Source organism: Panthera tigris, chromosome B3, assembly GCF_018350195.1.
Source record: "Panthera tigris isolate Pti1 chromosome B3, P.tigris_Pti1_mat1.1, whole genome shotgun sequence".
Lineage (NCBI taxonomy): Eukaryota > Metazoa > Chordata > Mammalia > Carnivora > Felidae > Panthera > Panthera tigris.
In genome coordinates, this window is record NC_056665.1 from 74,204,327 (window position 1) to 74,221,876 (window position 17,550).

The 17,550-nt window shown below is 52.9% G+C and overlaps 3 protein-coding genes across 5 annotated transcripts; all 3 read left to right on the plus strand.

Annotated features, from left to right (window-relative positions):
* The first annotated feature begins 15 nt into the window (after window positions 1-15).
* IRF9 (interferon regulatory factor 9) lies at window positions 16-5,643 on the plus strand. Of its 2 annotated transcripts, none has more exons than XM_042989454.1 (9): window positions 16-574; window positions 1,350-1,530; window positions 1,846-2,029; window positions 2,282-2,412; window positions 2,503-2,584; window positions 2,688-2,759; window positions 3,644-3,985; window positions 4,909-5,024; window positions 5,180-5,308. In XM_042989454.1, the coding sequence occupies exons 2-9, from the start codon at window positions 1,351-1,353 to the stop codon at window positions 5,306-5,308; spliced, it is 1,236 nt and encodes a 411-aa protein (XP_042845388.1). In that variant the 5' UTR covers window positions 16-574; window position 1,350. The 2 variants fall into 2 exon arrangements, with proteins under 2 accessions (XP_042845388.1, XP_007098075.2); XM_007098013.3 differs by lacking the exon at window positions 16-574 and adding an exon at window positions 626-1,070 and having other exon boundaries at window positions 5,180-5,643.
* On the plus strand, window positions 5,630-11,771 carry LOC122239562 (extensin-like). Its single transcript, XM_042989458.1, has 3 exons — window positions 5,630-5,642; window positions 11,045-11,507; window positions 11,637-11,771. The coding sequence occupies exons 1-3, from the start codon at window positions 5,635-5,637 to the stop codon at window positions 11,769-11,771; spliced, it is 606 nt and encodes a 201-aa protein (XP_042845392.1). The 5' UTR covers window positions 5,630-5,634.
* REC8 (REC8 meiotic recombination protein) lies at window positions 11,750-17,529 on the plus strand. Of its 2 annotated transcripts, none has more exons than XM_042989451.1 (19): window positions 11,750-11,842; window positions 11,937-12,005; window positions 12,138-12,280; window positions 12,366-12,441; window positions 12,767-12,887; window positions 13,835-13,919; window positions 14,260-14,339; window positions 14,591-14,681; window positions 14,797-14,869; window positions 14,949-15,034; window positions 15,179-15,228; window positions 15,545-15,694; window positions 16,037-16,103; window positions 16,194-16,339; window positions 16,510-16,558; window positions 16,811-16,877; window positions 16,971-17,102; window positions 17,180-17,286; window positions 17,381-17,529. In XM_042989451.1, exons 1-19 carry the CDS (start codon window positions 11,787-11,789, stop codon window positions 17,470-17,472), a joined length of 1,740 nt encoding a protein of 579 aa, XP_042845385.1. In that variant the 5' UTR covers window positions 11,750-11,786; the 3' UTR covers window positions 17,473-17,529. The 2 variants fall into 2 exon arrangements, with proteins under 2 accessions (XP_042845385.1, XP_007098074.2); XM_007098012.2 differs by having other exon boundaries at window positions 15,548-15,694.
* Window positions 17,530-17,550: the final 21 nt, after the last annotated feature.

Below are 17,550 nucleotides of genomic sequence, written 5' to 3' on the forward strand. Positions count from 1 at the left end.
CACCTGCAGCCTACCGCCTGACCATTCTTGGACTCAGGGCTAGGAAGGAATTGACACCATGGATGGCCAAGGAGCCCCTCTCCCCAGCCAGCCCCTTGGCCTGGGCATTCTCCTCCCCTGCCTCCTTTGTTCTTTCATGGAATTCAGTTGATATTTGAGGTCACCTAATAGACACCAAGCAGGCATGATGGGGGAACACAGATGCACCGGTGGTACAGGGCTAGCCAGAGGCCTCAGGCCAGACTCCAGGACACTGGCCTCCCTGAGAAGCAGCAGTGTTAACAGAGATCAAAGAGCATCTAAGGGAGGAGGGGACTGAGCCTGAGCGGGAAGGGGGCCCTCTTGTGTCCGACAGCGGGATTCCAACAGTGAGGTTCTCAGATGCTGCTTCCCCCTGGAGGCAAGCCGTTGCCCTGCAGCTCAGGCCACGTGATTTCTGAGAAAAGGCCCTTCCTGGAGGAGAACTGAAACTTAGGGTGGGGACTGTAGAAAGGGGCGGAGAGATCAGGAAGCTGCCTAGACGGCTGCCGAGCTGAGGTCAGCTGGGTCCTGGGACAGCCAGCAAGCCGCTCAGGTAAGATCAGCGGACATCCGGATGTCAGCGTGGGTCTAGAGCTAGAGGGCCCGGCCGGATTGGAGGTGGGGGGGCGGGGGCTCCTGGGGCCCCTCTGCCAAACAGGAATATACAGACCGCCTGTGAGCCAGGACATAGGGGGTTTGGCCTGAGTGAGAGAGTGACTGGGGACCACTGTCCCCAGCCCTATAGGCAAAGAACAGGAGGTCCCTGCTGTGGGTTGTTCAGGGAAGTCAGCCCCGGCTCCAGCTGACCCTGTTTGTTTTCTTGCTTTCTGGCCCTGCCCACTTCCGCTGGAGCTCTGCCCCACCTACCCCAGAGGCAAGAGGAGGGGACAGATGGGGGTCAAAGGATAGGTTGTGGGGGTGGTGGGTGAGGCATCTATGAAGCATCTTGCAAACAGATACTGCCTTCGCAGATGCTTGGGGCAGAGACCGGGCCTCTCCCCAGGAACCACACCAAGGGAGTTCTCTTCCAGACAACAGATTCCTGAAAAGTCAGTTTTAAGACTGTTTTAAGACAGTTTTAAGACCAGCGCCTAGGGTTTCCTTCCAGTTGTCGGAGCTTGGGATGTTAGGGTGTGTTTTTTGGTTACTAGTGATGGCAGAAAGAAACGGTTTGGCCTCAGGGAATTGTGAGAAATGTCCACAGGCAAAAGGTGGATGGGGTCTCTGGGGGCCCTTGCCAGAATCCAACCCCAGTGGTCAGGATCTCTGCAGATGTTCCCTCCTGAAGTATCAGTTCCACTGATGCTGCCTGCTGCTCTTGTCCCCAGGATGGCATCGGGCCGGGCACGCTGCACCCGAAAGCTGCGGAACTGGGTGGTGGAGCAAGTGGAGAGCGGGCAGTTCCCGGGGGTGTGCTGGGACGATGCAGCTAAGACCATGTTCCGGATTCCTTGGAAGCATGCAGGCAAGCAGGACTTCCGGGAGGACCAGGATGCCGCTTTCTTCAAGGTGAATGGGCCTGGAAACCAGCCCCTCCGAGGGAGGGGTGGAGTAGACACAATCTCTCACCCTTAAGAGGTATATCTGTGTTTCAGATAAAGGGGAGATGGGAGGGTAGAGCCAGCTACATTGTTGTCACAGCCCAAAACAAAATGAAAATTCAAAAATTGTTGAGGATTTCAAGACAGCAGCAGCAGAGCGGGGACCTGAGCACTGGGCCTTCTGTGCAGGTGCTCAGGCCGCAGGTGCCCGCAGCCGGCTGTAGGAGAGGGTCAGCTGGGCAGGGTAACATGCTGTCTCCTCTTTACTTCCTGTGCTTCTCAGGCATGGGCGATATTTAAGGGGAAGTACAAGGAGGGAGACACAGAAGGCCCTGCTATCTGGAAGACTCGTCTGCGCTGTGCTCTCAACAAGAGCCCCGAATTTGAGGAGGTTCCTGAAAATGGCCATAGGGATGGAGCTGAGCCCTACAAGGTGTATCGGCTGCTGCCATCAGGGACCCTCCCTGGTGGGTGTCCCCTTGCCCAGCCACTCCTAGAATCAGCAGACGTGGACAGGGGGAGGATGGAGATAGGAGGTTTCTGGGAGGGTGGTGGGCCTCCCTCCAGGCCCCTCAGTCAGAGTTCTGCCCTGTCCCTGGGGTACTCCTGCCCACGTTCCCCTGCCTGGTCCTGCACATTCTTTCACTGTCTCCTGTCTCCCTTACCCTCTGTTCACACTTAAGGCTCTGACCTTTCTCCCCCTCCACAATATTCCACAGCCCAGCCAGGGACCCAGAAATCACCATCAAAGCGACATTACAGTTCTGTGTCCTCTGAGAGGGAAGAGGATGAGGGTACCACAAAGAACTGCATACTCAGTCCCTCTTTGATTGAGGACCCCCTCAAAAACGTAAGAGCTGGGGAGGGAACGGAGTGGGCCTGAGGGCAGGAGAGTAAACTAGGGGAGAGGTCAGCCAACGAATAGACACTGTGTCTGCAGGAGGAGGTGGGGGCCAGTGGGGAAGCAGGCCATTCAGAATTTGGGAGCAGCAGCAGCAGCAACAGCCCTGAGCCTCAGGAAGGTACCACCTCCCCTGCCTCTGTGTTGTTCCCCTACAGCCACTCCCTCTGGCCCTTGGATTCCCCAGTCCCCATCTGAATGACATTCCTCTGCTTCCCTTATAGGTACAGACACAACAGAAGCCCCTTTCCAAGGAGATCAGGTGTCATTGGAGAGTCTGCCCCCTCCAGACTCAGGTGTGTGGTGTTTCTGACTCCTCTCTGCTCTCTGTCCCCCCAGGTTGTCTCCCTGTAGCTATGCATGCATTATCAAGGATGTCGGGGCTTGCAGGAAACAGGGCCCACCTTATCCAGACAGAGGCATTGCTTTCCAGGCAGGACACCTGGGCAGACTCCAACCTCCCAACAGCTCACTTCTCAAAAATACTCCTCGTGTTCTCTCTCCCTCCCTCTCTCTCTCTCTCTCTCTCTTTTTTCTCAAAATGAATAAATAAACGTAAAAAAGGGGGTGGGTGGGTGAAGGGAGCGCTTGGGTGGCTCGGTTGGTTAAGCGTCCCACTCTTGGTTTTGGCTCAGGTCATGATTTCACGGTTTGTGGGATTGAGCCTGGCGTTGGGCTCTGAGTTGAGAGCGTCTAGCCCGCTTGGGATTCTCTCTCTGCAGCCCCCCTCAAAATGAATAAATAAACTTTTTAAAAAGTATCCCCTATGCACTCTGTTTCCTGGAAATTCACTTTGAGACATTCATTTCTGTGGGTCAAGTGGAGACCTAGTCTTCGGGACTTTCTTATAAACCATAAGACCCTGGGCATTAAGCCTTGAGGCCTCAGTGGGCATTTGTGTATCAGCTACCCTCGTGAGTGATGGCAAAGCCTCACAGGATGCCCCCTGGCTGGTAAGGTTGGTGAGAGGGCGGATGGGGAGGGAAGCGCCTTCTCTAACTGCAGAAGGTCAAACTGCTACCCCTGCCCTTGCTTGTGTTCCCTCTGGGCCTCACGTTTCTCACCAGCAAAATGAGGATGTGGGGTTTGCCACTGGCCCCTCCTCATTCCCCAGGACCTGGTGCTGGCCGGGTGGACCCCTGGGGTGAAGCACAGGTGCAGCTGGCCGTTCTCTTCACAGACTACTCGCTGCTGCTTACCTTCATCTACGGTGGGCGCGTGGTGGGCGAAGCCCAGGTGCAGAGCCTGGACTGCCGCCTTGTGGCTGAGCCCTCAGGCTCCCAGTATGGGATGGAGCAGGTGGTGTTTCCCAAGCCTGACCCACGAGAGCCCACCCAGCGCCTGCTGAGCCAGATCGAGAGAGGTGTCCTAGTAGCCAGCAACTCCAGAGGCCTCTTCGTGCAGCGTCTCTGCCCCATCCCCATCTCCTGGAACGCGCCCCAGGCGCCACCCGGTCCAGGCCCACATCTGCTGCCCAGCAATGAGTGCGTGGAGCTCTTCAGAACCACCTACTTCTGCAGAGGTGAGGCTGTTCCAGTTGAGCTGAGCCCCTGCCCCCATCTCTTAGGACCCCCTGGGACCTTGCAGGCTCTGCCACCACCCTGTGTTCCTTCCAGTAGATCCTTCGTTACAGCCCAGGCATAGCACCTTGCACTTGAGCGGTGCACACACATCCTGTGGGGCACTGTCCTCAGCCCTGGCAGCTGTCTGGCAGCCAGCCTTCCCCAGCCAAGGTCTCGGAAGATGAAGCTCGGATGCAGCTCAGCACACAAGTCACATGTTGGGGACTGCCACCACATGGCAGCATGCAGTAACGGGAAGGTGCACCTCGCGGCCCTCTCCTGCATATGCACTTGCACGGGCTGGCCCCATATTTGGGAGAGCTCGCACACCTCCCACACACTAGCCCTGCTGCACCTCGGGCAGCTCCTCGGGTTGTCCTTCTCCCGTCCTTCGCCCCTGCCTGGGATTCCACTTCCTGCCTCCATTCACCTCTAAATCTCACCTTGGGAGTGGAGGCCAGGAGTACAGGGGACGCAGAGTGGGAGTGTTGCAGGGCCACGCATGCCCTCGGCAGAGAGGGTGCGAGCAGACAATAGAGGTGGGGACACTTCTATGTTAGCAGCCCGGGCTGCTGCCTTGAGGACTCTAAGCTCTTCCAGCAGAGAGCTTTGAGGGTGTATAAAAATCGGTTACCTCTAAATACTTCTTACTTGAAAAAGGGGCACCTTTTCCTCCTTGCACATGGGTGAGTAGCAGCTTAGTTGCTGGCATCCCTCCTGGTATGAGGCAACAGCCGTGACCCAGCAGCTCCCGCTCTGGCCTTGGTCTCCAATTGGCCCCACACCCACCCTTTTTTCTCCATGATGGGTCCCTCTGTATTCCCTCCCTGCCTGTAGCCTCTGCCTTCTTTCTTCCAACCCTTGATCCTTTCTCTTTCATCAGACCTGGCCAGGTACTTCCAGGGCCTGGGCCCCCCACCCAAGTTCCAGGTGACTCTGAACTTCTGGGAGGAGAGCCCTGGCCCCAGCCACACCCCGAAGAGTCTTATCACAGTGCAGGTGAGTTCAGGGCAAGGGAAGACTAGCCTGCCTGTGTGAGTGGGGTGTAGGGGGTTCCAGGTGGAGAAGGGCCTTTGGTTGGTGGGGAGGAACTCCTGGGGGTATGTCTGCCCCAGCTGTGCTCATGATACTCTCCCCCACCTTTCCCGGCACAGATGGAGCAGGCCTTTGCCCGACGTTTACTGGAGGAGACTCCTGAGGAGCAGGCAGCCGCTCTCTCCCTGCTGCAGAGCCTGGGAGACCCGCCTTCCTCCTCTTCGCTCTGTTCCTCCTATCTCCTTTGAAAGAAACTCATTCTCCACACTGTTGACCTGGCTCCCTTGGTGATCATTCTCGGTGGTTGTCTGTGATGGTTGTGTCCTTGAACTGCTCGTGTACCTGGCTGGTGGAGAACTGAAGGACGATTTTTATCCTTTTTTTAAGTTTGAGATATACCCTCTTTCATTTCTGAGAAACTGAATTGGGAAAAGTCCAAATGGTGTGAACTCAGAGGACCTTTCCTGCTTCCCCCAACCCTAAAGCCAAGCACTTTATATTTTCTTCTTAGATGTTCACTGGGGATTTAAAATAAAACTTTATTGAAAGAGGAGTCATTATCTGCTTTGTTGGGATGAAAAGGTAGGTAGCAGGGGTCACAGGGAAGTGATAGAGATGTAATTTCAGAGCGGTGTACTTGGGTTTTCTTCCTGCTGACCTCTCCAGGCCCCTTTCCCCTCCTCCACCCGCAGCTTCTGGCTAGGAAGCTGTCTGGCCTCTGTGGGTTCTGAGTTTGGGGAGAGGATTGAGGTTAGCCACCCAGAAGAGCACAGCCTACAGCTGCTGTAGCCACCAACTTCACATGGAAAAATCTGGGCTCCACGGTTCTTGGCTAGAGGCCTCTGATTCGGGCCTTACAAGTGGCTTAGGGTTGGACTCTGGCTGGAGGTCTAAATGAACAGGAGAACTTGAAGTTGACCTCAAACTATGGACTAGAGGTGCTGGGGTCTGGGAGGGGAGGGGAAATCAGAGGGAAGAAAGAGCTTATGTGCCTCCTGTGCCGAGGGCAGACCAGGCCCTGGTATCTCTTCTCCCAGTATATGGGGCACTGTCGCCCCAACATAAGGGGACTCCCAAACTGGTTTCCTCGCTCTACCTAGACCCCACCAAAGACCATGTGGCCTAGACTGCCATGTCACCAACACTCTGTTCGCTGAGATGTGAGGGCCCTAAAGCAACTGACACTTCTTTCCCATACCCCCTGTGTTTATTTTGCCACCAAACTGGAAGTTCTTCCTTTACAGGCAACTTGTCATCTTACCTCTCCATTCACATCCAGCAGATTAGTTCAGACGTAAGTCCCCACTTAACCAACTGCCACAGCATCCAGCTTCCCCCCTCCTATATGTGACACCAGCTTGGAGGAAGAGGAGCCTCCCAGACCAGACTTTCCTGTCCTTTCGCTCTTATAAGCCTTCCCCGGCTCACCTATGTGATCAAGCCTAGATGCCTAGATCCTCGAGGATCTTCTTGCTGTCTCACTTGACAAACTTCAGTGCTGCTTTTGAGCCTTTCTGCCTCCTTGGACCTTCGTTCTCTTCAGTCTTGCCCATCATCCTCCTGAGAAGCCAAGAGTCCAAACAGGAATCTGCATTAGCAGGGAAGAAAGCAGGTACTGGGTGCACAGGTACGCAAGCCCTATTGTGCTCTTGATTTTCTAAGATTCCTCCTGGCCTTTCTTCTTTGCACTTGCTGTCTCCTTGACTTCCATTTTATTTCTTTTCTTTATAATTTTAAATTCCAGTCTAGTTAACATACAGTGTTAAATTAGTTTCAGGGGTACAACATAGTGATTCAACAGTGCTATACATTGCTCAGTGCTCATTGTGATAAGTGTACTCTTTTTTTTTTTTTTTAATTTTTTATTTGATGTTTATTTTTGAAGGAGAGAGAGGCAGAGCATGAGTGGGGGAAGTGCAGAGAGAGAGGGAGACACAGAATCCAAAGCAGGCTGCAGGCTCTGAGCTGTCAGCACAGAGCCCGACACGGGGCTCGAACCCACGAACTGTGAGATCATGACCTGAGCCGAAGTCGGATGCTTAACCGACTGAGCCACCCAGGCACCCTGTGATAAGTGTACTCTTAATCTCCACCTAGTTCACCCATCCCCCCACCCACCTCCCCTCTGGGAACCATCTGTTCTCTATAGTTAAAAGAGTCTGTTTTTTGGTTTGTCTTGTTTTTCCCCCTTTGTTCATTTGTTTCTCAAAATTGCACACATGAGTGAAATCAGATGATACTTGTCTTTCTCTCACTTATTTCATTTAGCATATATTCTAGATCCATGTGTGTTGTTGGAAATGGCAAGATTTCATTGTTTTTTTCTGGATGAATAATATACCAATGTATATGTATACCACTTCTTCATCCATTCATCTATCGATGGACACCTAGTCTGCTCTGTATCTTGGCTATTGTAAATAATGCTACAATAAACATAGGGGTGCACACATCCTTTTGAATTAGTGCTTTCGTATTCTTTGTAGTAGTGGAATTACTGGATCGTATAGTAGTTCTATTTTTAATTTTTTAAGGAACTTCCATACTGCTTTCCACAGTGGCTGCATGAGTTTGCATTCTCACCAACAGGGACGATGGATTCCTTTTCCTCTTCGTCCTTTCCTTGTGTCTTGTGTTTTTGACTTTAGCAATACTGACAGGTGTGAGGTGAGATCTCTTTGTGGTTTTGCTATGCATTTTCCTGATGATGAGTGATGCTGAGCATCTTTTCATGTATTTGTTGACCATCTGGATGTCTTTGGAGAAATGTCTGCTCATGTCTTCTATTTTTTTAACTAGATTATTTTTTTGGTGTTGTATCAGTTCTTTATATTTCATTTTCATTGTCTCCATGTATTTTTTTAATTTCCTCTTTGATTTCTTGGTTGACCCATTCATTGTTTAATAGAATGTTATTTAACCTCCATGTACTTGTGGTCTTTCCAGATTTTTTCTTGTGGTTGGTTTCTAGTTTCATAGTGTTGTTGTTAGAAAAGATACTAAAAAGACTTTGATGTTTTCAAATTTGTTGAGACTTGTTTTGTGGCCTAATATGTGATCTGTTCTGGAGAATGTTCCATGTGCACTTGAAAAGAATGTATTCTGCTGTTTTAGGACGGAATGTTCTGACTATACCTGTTAAATCCATCTGGTCCAATGTGTCATTCAAAGCCACTGTTTTCGTATTGATTTTTTGTTTAGATGATCTGTCCATTGGTGTGAGGGTTAAAGTCCCCTACTATTATTGTATTACTATTGATCATTTATGTTTGTTATTAACTGCTTTATGTACTTGGGTCCTCGCATGCCAGGTGCATAAATATTTATAATTGTTATATTTTCTGGTTGGATTATCCCATTTATGATTATATCATGTCCTCTTACATTTTCTGTCATAACCCACATCCAGGCCATCAGCAAATCCTGTCATTATTCCTTTAGAATCTATCCAGAATCTGACCACTTCTCTCTGTTTCTACCACTAACACTTTTTTTTTTTTTAATGTTTTCTTATTTATTTTTGAGACAGTGAGAGTGCAGGGGAGGGACAGAGAGGGAGAGAGAATCCCAAGTAGGCTCTGTGCTATCAGCACAGAGCCCAAATTAGGGCTTGAACTCAAACTGTGAGATCATGACCTGAGCCGAAATCAAGAGTCAGACGATGGGGTGCTAGAGTGGCTCAGTTGGTTAAACATCTGACTTCGGCTCAGGTCATGATTTCACAGTTCATGAATTCGAGCCCCACATCGGGTTCTGTGCTGACAGCTCAGAGCCTGGAGCCTGCTTCGGGTTCTGTATCTCCCTGTCTTTCTGCCCCTCCCCTGCCCATGCTCTGTCTCTCTCTCTCAAAAATAAACATGTAAAAAAATTTTTTAAAGAGTCAGATGCTTAACCTACTGAGCCACCCGGAGGCCCCTACCACTAACACTTTGGAACAAGCTACTATCATCTCTCACACCTCTTTCTGCTTCCTTCCACATCTTCTTTTCTTCCTCCACTCTTGTCCACCTTCAGCCTATTTCCAACACAATAGAGATCCCCTTAACACATAAATCTCATTATGTCAGTCAAAACCCTCCATTGGCTCTTAATTCATTCAGAGTTAAAGCCCAGATCCTTAAAGTGGCCTCCAAGGTCCTTGTGCTGTGGCCCCTATCCTCCTCTCTAACCTCACCGCTTGCCATTCTTGTTCCAGGCTTCTTAAACCCACCACATTTCTGCCTCAGGACCTTTGCACTTGCTGGTTCTTTTGTCTAAAATATTCTTCCTTTAGGTAGGTACATGTTGTCTCCTCTCTTCAGAGGGGGCTTCCCTAAGCACTCTACCTAAATAGCAGCCCTCACTACTCTCTATTCTCCTATGCGGCCTCATTCTCATAGCACTGATCACCATTTCACATATTTGTTTGTCTCCTTGCTTATCATCTCTCTTTCCCTAATGCGTTAGAACAGGGACTTGTTTTGTTCACTGCTCTATATCCAGTGCCTCTATAGAGGAGTGTGTGGCATGTAGTAGGCATCTCATAAATGCTTGTTGAATGGAGGGATGGATGAACAAATTACTCAGTCTATTGCTTATCTCCTAAACTAGGTTCTAAGTACCTTAAGGGTAGATGCCCCCACCTTATCATCTCTGTGCTCTAATGTGAACTTATAAACACAACATATGTACAGTGACTGAAACAATTTGTATTATGTAGAAACCAGCTTAAACAAGCACAAGTTGACTAGGTACTGGAAATGCTGGAATTCAAGAGAGCAGAGTTCCCAGCCAGGCTGCCATTAAAGAGCTGTGTGGTCTGGGAAAACCTGTCTTATATGGGCCTCTGTTTTCTCATCTGAAAGGCAAGCCTTAGGCTAGATTTTGAAATCCCAGTCAGCCTTGAATTTTTGTGGTTGTAAATTTAGGGTAATTGCATATTCACTTGACAAATGTTTTTGTTTTTTTTTAATATTTATTTTTGAGAGAGAGAGAGACAGACAGAATGCAGGCAGGGGAGGGGCAGAGAGAGAGGGAGACACAGAATCCAAAGCAGGCTCAAGGCTCTGAACAGTCAGCACAGAGCCTGACGCAGCGCACAGAGCCTGACGCAGCGCACAGAGCCTGACGCAGGGCTTGAACTCTTGAACCACAAGATCAGGACCTGAGCTGAAGTCAAATGTTTAAGCAACTGAGTCACCCAGGCACCCCAACCACTTGACAAATGTTTACTGAGCTGGGTTCCAGGAACTAGTTGGGGGAAAAAAATAAAATAAAATAAAATAAATAAAATAAAATAAAATAAAATAAAATAAAATAAATCAAATAAAAAAAATCAAATAAAATCAAATCAAATCTCGATCTCTAGAGCTCCCAGACTGAAGGAACAAAACAAAATAGGGTCAGCTCAGCCACAATAACTGACTATTAAAGAGGCAGAGAAGCATGCCCTGGGGAAGGGCATTCTAAGCCAAAGAAATGGCTGTACAAAGGCAGGAGGCATGGAGACAAAGAATTGTTGGAGCCAAATGGCTTTTGTATGCAGAGAGGTATGCCCTGCATCCCACAAAGCTGAAATCTATTCCAGCCAGGGGAACATTCACAACTGGAAAACAGCCAGATGGGACAGGCCCAGAGCCTAAACTGTTCAAATTTAGGAAAGGACCCAGCAAGTTCTCTCAGGGCTTCCTGTGAGATCTGACTTTTTCCTCATCGGTCTGTGACGCCTCCAAGGCCACCCACACCGTTTCCACCTCCCCAGCTCACGACAGACCCAAGTCTGGGCACAAAAGGCAGACCAATTTTTGGTATTTTGTTGGTACTTGGTTGGATTTGGGGGAAAGGGCAAGTTCTAACCGCAGATCAGGCGCCCAGAGTGGGGTAGGGCAGTTGCCCCCAGCATGACCCCGACCTAGTCTAGTAGTTGAAGTGCCCTTGTTACCAAGCTTGCTGAGGGGGGGGGGGGGGGGGGCGAGACTGGAACTTGCTCCACTCTCATTGGTCAGCAGAGAAGTGCCACCGAGGAACCCTTGTTGCCAGAGGCAACAACGAGAGCCCATTGGTCAGGACACCTCACAATGGCCCCTGCAGTGCACAGGATTCTTCCGATTGGTTCGCTGTCTGCCTCGGGAGACCCCTGTTGCCTCGACGCCCAGCAGGCTCCTTGGTGCCCTGGAAAGAGCGATTCCCAAGCCCACCCCCGTTCCCCATTGGCTGCCGTGGGGGCCGCCGCCATCTAATGACGGAGGCGCAAAGCACCCGTGGGCGCGCTCCCTGCGGCAGGATCTAGTCCCGCGGGAGGGCGACCCTGCCGGGACTACAGGTGCCGAAGCTGAGTGCAAGACTCAGGCGCCCGGCACTCTTGCGGAGGACCCCCGTTCTCCCTCGGGACCTGGTCTGGAGCCCAGCCCGGACCTGCCCTCGGGGAGCTCTGCACCTCCAACCTGGAACCCAACCCGAAAGGCCCCAGTAAGTTCGAAGCACCCACGCGGCGTGTGAACCCGCTCAGGGCAGACGGAGAGGGGAATCCCAACTGTTGTGTGTGCGGTCCGCGCCTCCATTTGCTTCTCGCCTTAATCGTTTATCCACCGATTATTGGCTCCTTTATTTGGCATTCGGGGTCCACCTCGGTACCACCTCTCCAAACCCTTCGTTCCAACGGTGTTGGGAAGTCCCGCGCCGCAAAGAATTCCGATTGAGATCCGAACGGAGGAGTGGCGGAGACGGGGGTGAAACCCCTGTGGGACAATGTTCTACTATCCCAACGTGCTTCAGCGCCACACCGGCTGCTTCGCCACCATCTGGTAAGGGCAGGGCCCTGCACGCCGGGAGGGGCACCCAGGGATCCCAGCCTGACACCCCCTCCCCACCGTCCATTCACACCCCCGACCCCTCCAGGCTGGCAGCGACGCGTGGCAGCCGGCTGGTGAAGCGTGAGTACTTGAAGGTGAACGTGGTGAAGACCTGGTAAGGCCCAGGAAGGGGAGGAGCGGCCGGGCCTGTGCGGGCAGGGTGGCAGGGCAACTGGATGGATCCGGTTCGTCAGGCTACGGGGTTGGTCTTTGGCGCAGGGGTGAGTAGGGCGTTTTGTACCCCCAGCGAGGAAATCCTCGATTACGTGCTGGTACGAGTGCAGCCCCCGCTGCCCGGTCTACCGCGGCCCCGCTTCTCCCTGTATCTCTCAGCCCAGCTGCAGATTGGTGTGATCCGGGTCTACTCCCAGCAATGCCAATACCTCGTAGGTAAGTCCGGGAAGGCTCGGAGATGGGGCAGAGCTGAGTGGCCCTCGGCGAGGCGGGCTCTATACCTTGCCCTCCCTGCCCACAGAGGACATCCAGCACATTCTGGAGCGCCTGCACCGTGCCCAGCTGCAGATCCGCATTGATATGGTAGAGACTGACCTGTGAGTGCCCCCCTGGGACCGGCCCGTTAAGCTTTTTTTTTTTTTTTTTTTTAATTTTTAAAATCTTTTTTGAGAGAGAGAGCAAGTGAGCAGGGGACAGGCAGAGAGAGAGACACACAGAATCTGAAGCAGGCTCCAGGCTCTGAGCTGTCAGCACAGAGGCCAACACGGGGTTCAAATTCACCAGCTGTGAGATCATGACCTGAGCCGAAGTCAGAGGCTTAACTGACTGAGCCACCCGACACCCCCCACCCCTGCCCTTCAGCCTTTAGAGGGCAACCTTAGCCCTCTGCCTCAGTACCTGACAGCCCACACTCTCTCTCAGACCCAGCCTGCTGCTTCCTAACCGCCTGGCCATGATGGAGACCCTGGAAGATGCTCCAGACCCCTTTTTTGGAATGATGTCTGTGGATCCCACACTTCCCAGCCCCTTCAATATCCCTCAGGTAGGGCTCCCCAGAGACAGTTCAGGGGGACTGTCGTGGTGGACCCACCCAGACAAAACCCATTCCACTTGTCTATTCAAGGCCAACTTAGAGGCAGCTCTTATCCGAAGCATATAAGCAAATAAGAGGCAGCTCTTATTTCCACACAGTTCCCACTGCCAAGGCTCTAATCCAGGCCCTCATTGTTTCTCAGCCCTGGGTTTCCCTATCTATGTCCTCCTCTATCCACACTCTAACACCTCTACAGCTTAATACAATGCTACTTCCTTCCTTCAGACACCTCCTGTGGCTCCCCACTGCAGATAGAGTACTAGCATTAGAGCTCTCCATGCCCAGGTCTAGAACTAGCTACCGTCTCTTAGCATATCGCTTAAGCATCTTTGGCTCCCAGACACTGGTCTGGCCCCCATGTCCCAAAGATGCCATGTTCACTTCTTTGCTTGTGCTGTTTCCCTAGTCCATAAGGGTCATCCTCATTTTCTACTAGTTAAGTCTTACACATTCTTAACAGACCTGGCTCAAATACTATCCTTTTCTATGCGACTTTATCACTGGCCAGAACCAAATGTTGTTTTGGAACTCAGCGCATCGCTAAGGGGCTTGTTTCACCCTTTGTGTTGACTCTTGCCCAGGTCCTGTACAAACCTGTCATCATGTTGGACCATAAGCTCCTTAAGACCAGGAATCTTTTCTGTTCCTTTGTCCCCAACAACACTTGACATAAGGGTGCAGTGCTTCGTGTACAGACAGATGGACAAAGAGTAGATAATGGCAGGAATGGGAGGAAAGGCGTGCATATGGTGAGTGAGTTCACCGCATACAACTGTCAGTGCCACAGGGCTTAGGCATGAAGGAATATTTTCGTCCATTGTCTGAATAAGGTTGTGGAAGTGAGAAAACAGCAGCTAAAGATGAACCCTTCCTTTTGTCCCCAATCCTCCCCAAAGATTCGACACCTTCTTGAGGCTGCAACCCCAGAGAGACTTCTTGAGGAGATCCCTCCTGAAGTCCCTATGGAGCCAACGAAGCCAGGTGAGCAGAGAGGGTTCTTTCCGGGGAGAGGCATAGGAAGGCCCCAAAACTGAAGAAATGACCATCATTGAGCTTCTCTTAAGAGCCATGCCTTTTGTGTAACCTCATCTCTGCCTCACAGGAGTCCTATGAGATCAGAATCTTACCCCTTTTTACAGAGGAGGAAAGTGAGGCCCCTAGTGGTTAAGCAGCATAGTCAGGGTCAGATTGGCAGTGACTGGCCTGGGCCTGACCAGAACCCAGGTTGACTTGATTGTAGAGTCCATGTTTTTGCCTCACCACATGGGGTGGGAACCTGGAAAGAAGTAGAGGGGCTGGGGTGACTTTCCTGCCCCTCCAGACAGGATCCCGGTCACTGTGCTGCCCCCAGAGGCCATCACCCTCCAAGAGCCAGAGCCCATACGCATGCTGCAGATTGAGGTGAGTTGTACCCCTACAGTGGGGCCTGAGGCCTGCCTCTGGCGGCCCAGCCCACCTTGTATTTATCCACTCCTGTCTGCCCCGAGTCCTGCCTTCTTGTTTCCATTTCACCACTCCCTGCCCCTGTTCCTTGAGCGCCCAGTGGGCCTCCTGCTGCCTTTCAGACGAACCAGTCTCCTAGATCCACTTGCCTTTTTCAGAAATGGAACTGTGTCCTCTTTCCCCTCTCCTTACTCTCCCTCTTTGGACAGGGTGAACGGGACCTTCCAGAGGTCAGCCGGCGAGACTTGGAGCTGCTGATTGCCGAGGAAGAAGAAGCTATCTTATTAGAGGAACGTGAAGGTAGGCCTATCTGGCTGCGTAGGGCCCGTGTGGCACTGGATGGTCAGAGCCCTGACATGGGCAGTGCTCCCGTCTCCTCTCTTCTGTGCTCTGAGACCTGATCTTCTCTCTGCAGAGTACAAGGAGGAGCCCCGGGCCCTGGAGGGAGACACCATATTACCCTCGCTTTCACCTCCAGCTCTTGCACAGTAAGGGCAGGACCCTCTGGGCCAGGTAGGGGGTCAGTGCTGGGAGGGGTGTCTTCATTTCTCGCCCATTTTCCCTCAGGGTGGAAGGGGCAGCAGAGCCACTTCCGGTCCCAGTCCCCGAGGAACCGAAGCCAGCAGCCTGGGAGCCCGAGGCCCTACTTACTGGTGAGTGCCCATCATGCCTGTACAGCTACTGCACACAAGGGCCCTGGATTCCAACTTGCTGAAGGGAGGCCTTCTAGCTGGTGGCTGGGTGGCTGTAAGGGCAAAGGCTGTGTGGCAGAGCCGGGACCTAGAATGTTTTTGCAGAGGTGACTCCTCCACCGGAGCTGCGTCTGCCAGCCCCTCCCAGCCCAGAGGTGAGTAGTGCCCCTTCCAAGTCTCTTCCCCTCCCAGAGCTGCTCATCTGTATTCGGCTTCCCCAAGCCCTGGGCTACTGCTAGCCTGCCTGGGCCTTTGGGCAAATGGGTAAAAGGTACCCCTGATCACACTCCATTTATCTAGACTGCCCTTCTCAGCTGGGCCCCTCACATGAGGTTGGAACTGCATGTACTCAGAGGCCGTGTCCAACTCTTTCTCGGGGCACCTCTGGGGTGGGGATATGGGGCTTGTACCACTAAGGTGGTGGGAAAGGGAATCATGGGTAGCCTTGCCCCCACTTCCCCTCCAACTCAGCAGAGGAGGCCCCCAGTTGCCCCATATCCTGGGGTCCCACCTGCTCGTCGCCGTCGCCGCCGCCAGTTACTGTTCTGGGACAAGGAGACTCAGATTTCCCGGGAGAAATTCCGGGAACAACTGCAAACCAGAGCCTACTGCTGGGAGTGTGTGAGTGCAGCCTAGGCTCTGCTGGGGATGGAGGGAGGCAGGGCAGGCCTGGGGCAACACATGCTGGGCCTTCTAAACTCTGGGGGGATGGGGGGGCTACACAGGGAACAATCCCCAAAGTGCACGTGTTCCGGGGGTTTGCACATACACAGCTGTGTTCCTTGAGTGACCCCACCTAGCATATCCACAGGCCCCAGTTAGTAGTGAGTGGGGCAGGCAGGGGCATGAACCTGAGAGTTGGAAGGTCAGAGGCCTTGGAACAAAGTATTGCAAAGAAGTGGAGGAGGGGCGGTGAGGAGTGGCTCCCTCCTAACTGGGCTTCTGGCCCTCCTTGCCATGCAGCCAAAGGCGCAGCCTCCTGAGAGGACCATCAGAAGCCCCACGGAGCTATTCCGAACCCCAACTCACTGTAAGGAGCGGTGGGAGTTGGCATGTGGGATCTTCTGAACCCACATTCCTCACCTCAGACCCCACCCCCACTGCCCACCCCCCTCCCCAGCTGGCTGGTTACCCCCAGAACTGCTGTCTTTCTGGACCCGCTGTGCCCAGCCACCCCCAGAAGCACTCAGGCGAAGGCCACCCCTGGAGCCTGAAGAGGAGGCTGAGGAGGAAAGGAGGAGGACTGAAGCTCTGAGCGATATTGAGGTAACTGCACCCTTCCTCCTTCGTCAAGAGGCTGCCTTCTCCACCCCCCATGGGAGCCATTGGTGCTGGGTCCGTCCCCTAGTGCAGGCCGGTTCAGGGCTGGGACTGCTTCACCCTACCCCAGGTGTTTCTGACACTCGGGGTCTTAGTTCTCGCTCTCCCACCCCCAGGTCCTGAGAGAGGCCCAGGAGCCCAGCGGGCCCCTCATGCTGTCTTCAGGTAGGTACCTGGAGAAGGGACAGGACCACCACCCCAGCCCCTGTCCCGGAGAACTGGTACCCCAATGCTCTTATTAGAAGGGAGTGATTGATTAACATGAGGGAGCATAGATCTCTTCAGCTCTCCCACTGGGCACTTTTAATAAGTCACTGCACAGTCACGGCATCTGGGTCAACCAGGTAGCCTCAAGGTCCCGATTGCTCAGATCTAAGCAGATCCACTCACCACCTCCCCCTCCCCCTCCCCCAACAGAACTCTCTCTAGAAGCGGCCGAGGAGGAGAAGACCCGCATCAGCCTCATCCCTTCGGAAGAACGGTGGTAAGCCACCAGCCCCGGCGAACTCAAGTATTCCCCTTGTTTCTGTCACAGCTGCCACCTTCCCTGTTCCACCTGACTCCCATGTTCTCCCAGGGCCTGGGCCGAGGCAGAGCGGCCAGAGGCCCCTGCACTGCCTGTGGTACCCGAACTCCCTGAAGTGCCTATGGAGTTGCCTTTGGAGCTGCCCCTGGAGCCCGAGCTGCTGTCGCTGGAGGCTGTGTATAGGTATCAGGGAGATAGACAGTGTCTCGGTGGGGCAAGCCCAGGCTGAGACTTCAGCTGACAGTCCTTGATCCCTACAGGGCAGTGGCACAGGAGCTGCAGGCCAACAGGGAGCCCGATTTCAGCAGCCTGGTGTCCCCTCTCAGCCCTCGCAGGGTGGCTGCCCGGGCCTTCTATCTGCTACTAGGTGAGTGTGGGCACGAGGTGCAATGTGGGGGACGAGGACACACAGGCCCTACGCGGACTCCCCCTGACTGGCCCTGTCTTCTCCCCTTGAGCAGTGCTTGCAGCACAACAGATCCTTCGCGTGGAACAAGAGAAGCCGTACGGGCGCCTCCTGATGCAGCCGGGGCGCCGATTCCACTGCGGTTAGAACTAATTCACAAGCTGCCAGGATACTGGTTACATTAAATATGTCTTGCCTGCCTCATTTCTGAACATCTATCTCCGT

Coding starts and splice junctions, on each gene's coding strand:
- IRF9 (XM_007098013.3), top strand. CDS start 958: ATGAAGCATCTTGCAAACAGATACTGCCTTCGCAGATGCTTGGGGCAG. Junction 1,531..1,845: donor AGGATGCCGCTTTCTTCAAG/GTGAATGGGCCT, acceptor TGTGCTTCTCAG/GCATGGGCGATATTTAAGGG. Junction 5,025..5,179: donor AGAGTCTTATCACAGTGCAG/GTGAGTTCAGGG, acceptor TTCCCGGCACAG/ATGGAGCAGGCCTTTGCCCG.
- LOC122239562 (XM_042989458.1), top strand. Junction 11,508..11,636: donor ACCCAACCCGAAAGGCCCCA/GTAAGTTCGAAG, acceptor CACCGATTATTG/GCTCCTTTATTTGGCATTCG.
- REC8 (XM_042989451.1), top strand. CDS start 11,787: ATGTTCTACTATCCCAACGTGCTTCAGCGCCACACCGGCTGCTTCGCC. Junction 14,870..14,948: donor TCACCTCCAGCTCTTGCACA/GTAAGGGCAGGA, acceptor ATTTTCCCTCAG/GGTGGAAGGGGCAGCAGAGC. Junction 16,104..16,193: donor ATTCCGAACCCCAACTCACT/GTAAGGAGCGGT, acceptor CCCCCTCCCCAG/CTGGCTGGTTACCCCCAGAA.